Source organism: Dama dama, chromosome X (genome assembly GCF_033118175.1).
Source record: "Dama dama isolate Ldn47 chromosome X, ASM3311817v1, whole genome shotgun sequence".
NCBI lineage: Eukaryota > Metazoa > Chordata > Mammalia > Artiodactyla > Cervidae > Dama > Dama dama.
Genome location: NC_083714.1, coordinates 82,126,237 through 82,136,958, shown reverse-complemented (window position 1 = coordinate 82,136,958; position 10,722 = coordinate 82,126,237). Strand labels below are relative to the sequence as shown.

Here is a 10,722-nt window from a genome sequence, read left to right as displayed (position 1 = left end):
TACACGAATGTTCATAGAATTATTTATAATTGATAAAACAGAAACAACTCAAATATTCTTCAACAAACAATGTAGTGTATCAATGCAATATAATATTATCCATCCATAAAATAAATGTAGTAATGATACATGCTACAACATGGATGAATCTGAAAACTTATTCTAAGCAAAAGAAGCCAGACACAAAAGGCCATGTATTGCATGATTCCATTTCTATGAAGTGTCCAGAATAGGCAAACACATAGGTACAGAAAGCAAATTAGTTGCCAGGGCCCAGTGGTGGGACTGGTTGAGGGGAATGAACAGAGACCTCTAAGTGGTACTTTCTTATTTTGGTGGTGAAAATATCATGGAATTAGATAGTGGATAGTGATAGTGGTTGCACAACATTGTGAATATACTAAAACCATAGAATCGTACATTTTGAAATGGCTGAAATGGCTGAAAAGCATGAAATTTTATGCTTATTTTATCTCAGTGCAAATTTTTAAAAATATTTTCATGAACATCACAATAGAAAAAAAAAGCATTATAATATTTCACTAACTGCAATTTTGGAGATATAACAAACTACAATCATCGTTGAAGATAATTTTTATTAAGATAAATCCAATAAAATGTTGTGAATACACATATTATCAGAACTTCCCTTCTGAAATAAACATTTGTATTTCTTTTAAAAATGGAATTTCAATTGAATTTTTCCCAAGTAATATCAAAGTTATATTTGGGAAAGATAATTCTAACTCTTACCATTACATGAAAATAGTTCATTTTCTTTATAAAAACAACCTGGAGAACCACAAGAATTTTTGAGGAAATTCTTTCGGGATCTCTCCATTTTGTGAAATTATCACATATAGGAGTAAAATTAAAATTCAAAGATTTAACATATAAATTACAGAAAAGGGTATTCACTGACAAAGTTGAAAGCATATTTTTTTGTATATACTCCACCATTATAATCACAAAGCTTATTGATAATAATTCAATGTTGGGAACTTTGTGATTAATGAACAGTATGAAGATGTTTTAAAGGAAAGCTGTGTCTATAAAATATTTGATAAAAATATTCATCTCTATTAACATTACAACATAGAGGTACATATTACCAAACTATGAAACCATATAGGGCAGCTTTAAGCAATACTCTGAGACTCTTCTTTTTTTCCATCTTCTTTTTTGACCTCTTCTCTTTTGGTTATTTCTTTTCCAATTTCAGCCTTGCTTTCATCTTTTCCATCTCCTCCATCCTCTTTTCCAATTTCTTTCTCTTTTCCTTCTTTATTTTTTTCATCTTCCTTCTCATTTCCACCATCATCCCTTTTTCTATCTTCATCCTCTTTTCCATCTTCTCCTTTTTTCCCATCTTTTTTATCTTTTCCATCTTCAGATTCTTTGCCATCTTCTTTCCCCTTCCCATCTTCATTCTCTTTTTTATCTCTTTTTTCTTTTTCATCTTCTTCCACTTTGCCATCTTCTCCTTTCCCTTTTCTATCTTTATCCTCTTTTCCCTCTCCAGTTTCTTTCTTAACTTCTTCCTCTTTCCCATCTTCTTCTTTCTCTTTTCTCCCCTCATCTTTTTTTTCATCTTCTTTCCCTTTTCCATCTTTGTCCTCCTCTATATCTTTTCCTTTCACTTCTTCCTTATTTTGATCTCCATCTCCTTTTTCATCTTTTTCATATTCTTTTCCATCTTTTGCCACTACCTCTTTCTTTTCTTCTCCTTCTTCTTTGATATCTTCAATTTTTTCTTCTTTTACTTCCTCTATTTCTCTTTCAGGAACTGGTGCCTATAATGAATATAGAAGAAAAACCAAGACAGAATTATAGCTATCTTATTAAAGAAAGTACTTTCCCTATGGAAAAGGCCTCCTAAACAACATGTCAAAAGGAAGTATAGGAAATAGGATTAATGAAAGTATCTCTACATAATCATGCACAAATAGATATTTGGAACAATAAATTTGGAAAAACCTATTCATATAAATAATTTTCATTACAAATATGAGGAAACAGAGTAAATACAGAAAAAATGACATATTCTGTATCAATAATTCTCAATGAGTAGTATATACATATACAAAATATATTTCTTGAAGAAATAATACATTTTATTTCTATATTGGTGTATTTAGGTTTACTTTGTAAAAAGTTAGTTGAAAAGTCTTTACCAGATATCATAGGATCAGTTACAAAAGATTTTCCCTATATGCATAGGTTTGATTTATAGATTTGGCACTAAATCTGATTTTCATTGTTTAAACTATAATACTGAGAAATGTGGTAAGATAAATATGCAAAGCAAGACCTATTGGAAACATAAACATACTGATTTGCTTTGCAATCTGAAGAGGGAAAAAGACTCATATGATCTAGAAAAGGGATTTACAAATAGCCCATGTACTGACAAAAGGAATAGAGGATCAGTCTATATTTAATAAGACAGTCACTAGATTATTAAGTCACGATCACTGGCATTGTTCTATTGATATAAGTGCTAACCCATTGCTCCCATACCCATTCCTGAAAATTCTCAAATTTTAAATTCATTTTCTTTCTTTTCCTCTTATTTACCACTATACTATATGATGTACACAGAATGTGTGTCCCTCAAAATTCATATGATGAAACCTAATTTCCAAAGTGATGGTATTTGGAAGTGAGGCCAATGGGAGGTGATTAGGTCATGAGGGTAGAGCCCTCATGAAAGGGATTTATGTCCTTATAAAAGAGGCCCCAGAGAGCTCCCTCACCCTTTCTATGGTGTCAGGGCACAGCAAGAAGACTGCCATCCATAAACCAGGAAGCAGGTCTTCTGTTCAGTTCAGGTCAGTTCAGTTGCTCAGTCGTGTCTGACTCTTTGCGACCCCATGAACTGCAGCATGCCAGGCCTCCCTGTCCATCACCAACTCCCGGAGTCTACCCAAAATCATGTCCATTGAGTCAGTGATACCATCCAACCATCTCATCCTCTGTTGTCCCCTTCTCCTCCTGCCCTCAATCTTTCCCAGCATCAGGGTCTTTTCAAACGAGTCAGCTCTTCGCATCAGGTAGCCAAAGTACTGGAGTTTCAGCTTCAACATCAGTCCTTCCAATGAACACCCAGGACTGATCTGCTTTAGGATGGACCGGTTGGATCTCCTTTTGGTCCAAGGAACTCCCAAGAGTCTTCTCCAACACCACAGTTCAAAAGCATCAATTCTTTAGTGCTCAGCTTTCTTTATAGTCCAAATATCACATCCATACATGACTACTGGAAAAACCATAGCCTTGACTAGATGGACCTTTGTTGACAAAGTAATGTCTCTGCTTTTTAATATGCTGTCTAGGTTGGTCATAACTTTCCTTCCAAGGAGTAAACATCTTTTAATTTCAGGGCTGCAATCACCATCTGCACTGATTTTGGAGCCCAAAAAAATACAGTCAGCCACTGTTTCCACTGTTTCCCCATCTATTTGCCATGAAGTGGTGGGACCAGATGCCATGATCTTAGTTTTCTGAATGTTGAGCTTTAAGCCACCTTTTTCCCTCTCCTCTTTCACTTTCATGAAGAGGCTCTTTAGTTCTTCTTCACTTTCTGCCATAAGGGTGGTGTCATCTGCATATCTGAGGTTATTGAGATTTCTCCCGGCAATCTTGATTCCAGTTTGTGCTTCCTCCAGCCAGTGTTTCTCATGATGTACTCTGCATATAAGTTAAATAAGCAGGGTGACAATATACAGCCTTGATGTATGCCTTTTCCTATTTGGAACCAGTCTGTTTTTCCATGTCCAATTCTAACTGTTGCTCCCTGACCTGCATACAGGCTTCTCAAGAGGCAGGACAGGTGGTCTGGTATTCACATATCTTTCAGAATTTTCCAGTTTATTGTGATCTACAGAGTCAAAGGCTTTGGCATAGTCAATAAAGCAGAAATAGCTGTTTTTCTGGAACTCTCTTGCTTTTTCGTTGATCCAGCGGATGTTGGCAATTTGATCTCTGGTTTCTCTGCCTTTTCTAAAACCAGCTTGAACATCTGGAAGTTCATGGTTCACGTATTGCTGAAGCCTGGCTTGGAGAATTTTGAGCATTACTTTACTAGCGTGTGAGATGAGTGCAATTGTGCCGGTCCTCAGCAGATACCAAAAATGTTGGTGCCTTGATCTTGGACTTCCCAGCCTTCAGAGTTTTGAGAAATAAATTTGTGCTGTTTATAAGCCACCCAGTCTGTGGTATTTTGTTACAGCAACCTGAACAGACTAAGACACTATGGAGTCATACTCATTTAATATTTCTCAACTTTTAAACTACAAGGCAAACAAGATTTATTTCAGTTGAACCCACTGTTAAACTTTCAAATGGACAAATTGGAATATACCTCTATAATTTTTTCTCCTCCATTTTCAGCAGTTTCATTGTTGTATTCTTTAACAACTTCTTTCTTCGTTTCAGCTACGGTTTTGGCAATTGCATCTGTGTTTTTTCCCATCATATCATTTTTGGTCTTCATTTTCTGTCCAGCAACACAAAACAATAAAAAATAAATACAGAATTTAATTGGTATGTTGATTAAATGGCACAATTATTTTACCAGCTGTTGTAATAGTTTATGGAAAAGCTTTAAAATACTTTCAGTGTCATTATAAATTGAAATGGCATTAAAATGAGTACTATTATTCTGACATAAATCAAAGTTTCTCTCAGATGAGAAGCAACAAGTTAGAATGCTGACCAGTAGCTACTCAGGGCCAATTGCCAGCATCGGGTTAAAATTTGATAAATTAATTATCTTTGATTACAGGGGACCAGTTTATCCCTGTCATGTCTAATAATTAGCAATAAGGTTTTTGATTGCAGAGCCTCCATTGTTAATAATTAAGAAAAATACTAAGTTAGGGAGAGCACCAATTTAAATACATTTGAAAGAGATCACTTGGGGATATTAGTGATTCAATATACAGGGCTACACGTTTTAGAATGATTTGAATCATGATTTCTTTATAAGAAAGCTCTTTGCCCTAAGTGTGTATGTGGTAGAAAGAGCACTGGATTAAGGGGCCAGCAAACATGTGTTTTAAATCTGGATCTGTTTCTTGTTTGATGTGACCTTGAGCAAAAGCATAATTTTCTCTGTGTTTATTTTTTCAAATGTAAGAGAGAGTAATATTACCTATCTACCAGGATGTTGTATGAAGCAAATGATAAAATATATGTGAAATTACTTTGGAAACTGTAAAATGCAATATAGATATGTTATTATCCTTTTATCACATGAGAAACTGAGAGCCAAGGAGGGTGAAGTGTTTTTATATTATGTTTTATTCTAGCACTTTTTTTAAAAGAAGAAATAAACAGTGTTTACTATTTTAACAACTTATAAGTTGAGTATTTAATTTTATAAGTAGTGACCTTGAAATGTGAAATAGAGAAAAACCAAATAGAAACTTCCTCTTCTGTTGTCATTTACTATGATTAATAAAACTATGGCCATAGTTTTAGCAAGGTCTTTTAATCAAGGATTTCAAAGCATTTTATGAATACAACTGTAATGCAGTTTCTTCAATCACAAAATTATGGGATTAGATGATTTCTAATGTTTCTGCTAGCCTTAATGTTTTCTGATGTTAAGAATTCAACCCAAAGCCAGTGCTTTATGACAACCTAGAGGGGTGAGATGGGGAGGGAGGAGGGGTTTAAGAGGGAGGGGACATATATCATATGTATACCTATGGCTGATTCATGTTAATGTATGGCAGAAACCATCACAATATCATAATGTAATTTTCCTCCAATTAAAAATAAAATAAAATTAAAGAATTCCACCTATCCTTAAAACATCAACAATGCCTCAATAAAGAATTCTAAAATGAAATAAAATCATACTATATTCACAAACATTTACATGTAAATAAAGGTAACTATAGGGGGGAAAGTAAGCTTAATATTGAGGCTATTTCTATTTTTAATATTTTTCTAGCCACAACACCAGAACATAGAAGCCTATATGAAATCAATTGTGTGCATTTGGAAATAATGTATGTGGAAGCACTTTGCAAATTGTTCAATATTATCAAAAGTTAGTTACTATTATTATCACAAAACATTACTTTGGTTACTACAGTTTACACCTTGTGTTTTCCCAGGAATATTGGTATTGTAACTGTATGAAGTCAAAAGCATGTACATTTTATGGGCCTATCTAACTAAATTTTTGTTTTGTCTCTTCCTAGGGAAAATGTCTATACACAATAGACAACCACAGAACACAAACAAATATTTCCTATTCAAAGGGCTGACATGTACCATATGGTATGATGTATAATGTAATATGGGGCTTCCCTGGTGGCTTAGTGGTAAAGTATCTGCCTGCCAGTGTTGGTGAGGCAGGTTTGATCCGTGTGTTGGGAAGATCCCCTGGAGAAGGAAATGGCAACCCACTCCAGTACTCTTGCCTGGGAAATCCCATGGATAGAGGAGCCTGGTGAGCTACAGCCCATGGGGTTGCAAAAGATTCAGACATGACTTAGCAACTAAATCACAACAACAACAAATAATGTAATATATGACTAACTGAAAAGAAAATAAAGCAAAATGATCAACTGTATGCCTTTCCAAAAAACTATTTCTGAAGAAAAGTAAGTTTCTCTCAGTATTGCTTGCTGAATATTTACCCTTGGAGTTGATGTTCTTTTGGACTTCAACTCTGGTATAATGGGCACAGGCAACTGCAAAAAAAAAAAAAAGTGCAAATCATGGGGGAAGAAAGAGAAGACATCATAATTGAAGAAAGATCACTAACTGAAATTCAACTTTGTGATTAAAATAAATGGGTGCAGTTCAAACTGAAAACTAGGACAAAAATATTTCCTTGGTGAGAAAGTTTTTTCTTAAAACATCAAAAGTAAATCTTATATTAAATGACTAACATTGTCCAGGATTCCCTGAAGTCTAAAATTACATTTTACAATTCATGGGCAACTTTTAAAAAAAGACTACTTACAGCAGACAGTCTGGCTGATCTTCTCTTTGGCTATAAGTTAAAAATAATTATCAGTTAAGAAAATTATGGAAACACAAAACTAGAAATATTTATATTGTGGTGAAAGTATTTAGTGTAACACTATATATATGTTGTCACTAAGAAGTATTGTGAGCTTGATTAGAAAGTATCATTGAACAAATAAAAACATAAGCTTTGATTTTTCCCTTCTCTGGACCCTTTATATGCTAAAGAAAAAAATTCCAAATTAAATTTCAATTGCTAAGCTAAATTAACACAATGGCTAGTAACAGTATATTTAGAAATGAAAATATAGCCCTTTCTTGCAAGTCGACAAAGCAATTCTTTCGTTCACACTCTCTCCAGATCTTAAACTCAATACCATCCTAAGTCCCAAGAAGTTTGGAGTTTTCAATACCTACTATTTCTGAGAGAGACCACTGGCATACCGTATTGGTACTCATATGGTACAAATACACTAACCAGCATTTAGGTTTTAGCTGCTTAAGTGTCAATTTTATAAAACAAGTGATTTTTTTCAGACAGACTCTAAAACTAAAGAAACTCACCTCTTGCTTCATATCACCTTGACCTGCAGCCTATACAGGGGGGAAAACCACACAGAAATAAGGTCATCAATATAAATGTATAGATCTGAAAATATTGCCTATAGATTGCAGTCTGCAATATAACAGCTTATGACTTTTTCCTGGATTTCTGCTTAAATAGCCACCCGTTATTGCCTAGTAGCATGCTGTCTACTAACGTGCAAATATACACCAAGATGCAAATTAATTCCCAAGACATGTTTATACAACTGATAGTCAATTTCATCCTTTTGTATAAACTGTATCTCCTAAAAACAAACTTTAATTTTAAAATCCACCTGTTGTAGCCCGTGTTAAAGCCAAAAAGGATGAGGGAGGGCGAGCAGAATGAAGGGCGGAGCTTCATGCAACTTCCCCGTCTGTTTAGACTCATGCTCGAGATGTAATTGTACTTATCTGACTCTCACTTATCCCCTCCAAGTTCTGCAGACAAGAACTACAATCCCCACAATGCTTTGCGGCGGCGGCGGGGCGGGGGAGGGGGGTTACCTCTTTGTTAAAACGTCAGCGCGTTTTATTGAGAAGCCGGCTGCGGATTTTAAAACTTCCCGCCACTACCTGCTACAAGGTTGCTGTCAGCTCTGTAAAATCGCAAGATCCATTGCACAAGCCTAGAAAAGCGCAGCGGCGGGAATCACAGGAAGGGGGTTGGTGATTAGAAACCATTGCTTTCTGTCCTTTTAGAATGGGAATTACTAAGCTATCGCACGAGTCATACAGCCTCGGAGCACCGTGGAATTTCAGTCTTATTCCTATTTCTAAAAATTGGGAAGACAAACGAATAGAGAGGAATAATACTTAAAAAAAATCATAACGCCTTACATTAGCACAGTATTTTACAATTTTATCAAGCAACGAAACAGCGATCGATTTCACTTCTAAGGGACCCGCCTCCCCAACAAACAAACAGATCAACACTGAGTGTGAACTTCTTTCTTGTCTAAGAGAGGAGTCATGATTTTTTAAGTGAGGGTTTGCAGGAGACCAGCAGCCCTTGAATAGCTCATATTAATTCTTCGTGTCTAAATTGAGCAAATCCACGCTACCCCAAGATCAGCAATAGTTTATCTGACGCATTTCTCTTATCATTCTTCCACCTTTAGACAGTGAGCTTGTAGAGTCTCAGACCTCTCGGGCCTAAAGTTGCTATTACAGCGGTGACTTTCTACCTTCTCCAGGACAGTTTGAAGTCTGCGCCGCCTAATGGCACAGGATTACCACTGCAAAGCCCTCTGGCTTGACAAGAAGTGGAGGAGGGAAAAAAAAAAAAAAAGAAAAAACGGGAAGAACAAAGGCAAATAAATACGGGAGAAAGCCATGGCCTTCGTACCCCGAAACGGGACGGTTCCCGAGGAAAGCTGGAGGCTGAGGAGGAAATTAGTGCCTGAAAGTGTGGTTGGGAGAAGAGTTCTCCAATAGGGTAAGCGGAGGAACGGGGGTGGGGTAGGAAGCGACAGCACAGCGCTATGGCTGTTTGTAATTCAGCATGGAGACACCTCTCAAGCGATTCTTTCCCTTAAACAAAACACGCCAAAAGTGAACTACCAGTTGCGTGAAAGACCATCCTCAACCTTATACTAACCGATATTTGCCCTTCCCTCCCCTTAGGCACCTCACAAAATCGAACTAGAAGCCAAAATGCTTTTTAAAAAAGTCTCTGCCGATTAGGAAATATGTATTTCAGTCGCTAATACCCCTTCTATCTTCCTATTTCACTTACCTTTCTTTTGGGCATTGTTGCAGCTCTCTATAGATCTTAGCAGTCAGCAGGAAAAAAGCCGAAAGCAGTCTCTACACGACCGCTCAGAGAGCAACTGAGTTTTCAATGAACTAATTAAAGTACGACCTGTACTTGCCTTCAAAAAAAAAAAAAAAAACTCTCGTTATTGGCAACATTAAACGCACCAAGACACAACCGAACTACGTGAATGGTTAGCAGGAGTGGGAGCCAAATTGGAGTGACAGGCTGTCAGACCAATAAGGGGAGTGACCAGCCCAGGGGGCGTGGCCCACGGACTCCTGAAGCCCTCGAAGGCTGCCTGCTCCGACTGCTGGTGGGGTAGAGGAGCACCTTGACTTAGTGGACACAAAGGGCTGAAGCATAAAACCGGCGGGAAAGCTGGGGTTGTCCTTATCAGTTCTCTTTTCTTTTTTTCCTTTATGTAGTAATAACAGGAGAAAGTCACCGCACTTGCTTTCTCCACGGTCTCCAAAAGTTTCTACCTGGAAGGAAAGTGCTTTTCAGATAGGACTGGGCCTAGGCTCCAATCTTTCCATTCTACCTTTGGCAGGAGGATGTAGATGACTTGAGAGGAGTACTCGTTTAGAAAGTAGAAAAGAGTGGAGCTGTTTCTCAGGTTGTGGGGACTTTGCGCCACACCAGAATTGTGGTCCTGGCAGGATCAGGGTGCCAAAACGGGGCATCTTTCGCAGATGGAGAGCCTCAAAACTTGAAACTGTAAGAGCAAGAGGAACCTGAAGGTGGGGACATCTGATAGATGCCATTATCCCACTTGGTGGGAGTTCACCAAGAATTTAATGGGACTCTGTGTGAGGTAATAACACAGGACTATCTAGAGGAAAAAGGCTAATACAATGGATTATGAACCCAAAGGTGGCATTTGGTGAAGGAACTCGGGAAGACACCATACATGAAAGTATTTAGGGCACAGAGCCTGGACTAGGATAAAGCAATTAAAGCACTCACTTCTGGTGCAAATTTAAGGATGCACCCCAGACTCAGGAGATTAGGATGAGGCCACTGAGGTGAATTATGCAAGTGTAGAGTGCATGTGTTCTAAGTCATTTCAGTCATGTCCGACTCTTTCCAACCCTGTGGACTGTAGCCCGCCAGGCTTCTCTGTCCATGGGATTCTCCAGGCAAGAATACTGGATTCCCATGGCCTTCTCCAAGGGATCTTCCTGACCCAGGGATGTAACCTGCATTGGGAGGCGAGTTCTTTACCACTAGCACCACTTGGGAAGGCCCGCAAGTGTAAGGTAGGATCTTGTTTTTATTTAAAATTGATATTTTGTTTATCAATGGACTTTAAAAAAATCTTTAATTAGCTCTTTAAAGTAGTGCATTAAACATTTATCTTTATTATTGAGTTTTGGGGTGCCCCTTATCAT

General features: G+C 37.2%; 1 protein-coding gene across 2 annotated transcripts; it reads right to left on the bottom strand.

Annotated features, from left to right (window-relative positions):
* Positions 1-576: 576 nt before the first annotated feature.
* Positions 577-9,491, bottom strand: HMGN5 (high mobility group nucleosome binding domain 5). Of its 2 annotated transcripts, XM_061136314.1 has the most exons (7): positions 9,311-9,491; positions 8,080-8,201; positions 7,552-7,581; positions 6,983-7,012; positions 6,654-6,707; positions 4,361-4,495; positions 577-1,793 (listed from the first exon to the last, which is right to left on the bottom strand). In XM_061136314.1, exons 3-7 carry the CDS (start codon positions 7,561-7,563, stop codon positions 1,140-1,142), a joined length of 885 nt encoding a protein of 294 aa, XP_060992297.1. In that variant the 5' UTR covers positions 7,564-7,581; positions 8,080-8,201; positions 9,311-9,491; the 3' UTR covers positions 577-1,139. The 2 variants fall into 2 exon arrangements, with proteins under 2 accessions (XP_060992297.1, XP_060992296.1); XM_061136313.1 differs by lacking the exon at positions 8,080-8,201 and having other exon boundaries at positions 9,311-9,486.
* Between the last annotated feature and the right edge of the window lie 1,231 nt (positions 9,492-10,722).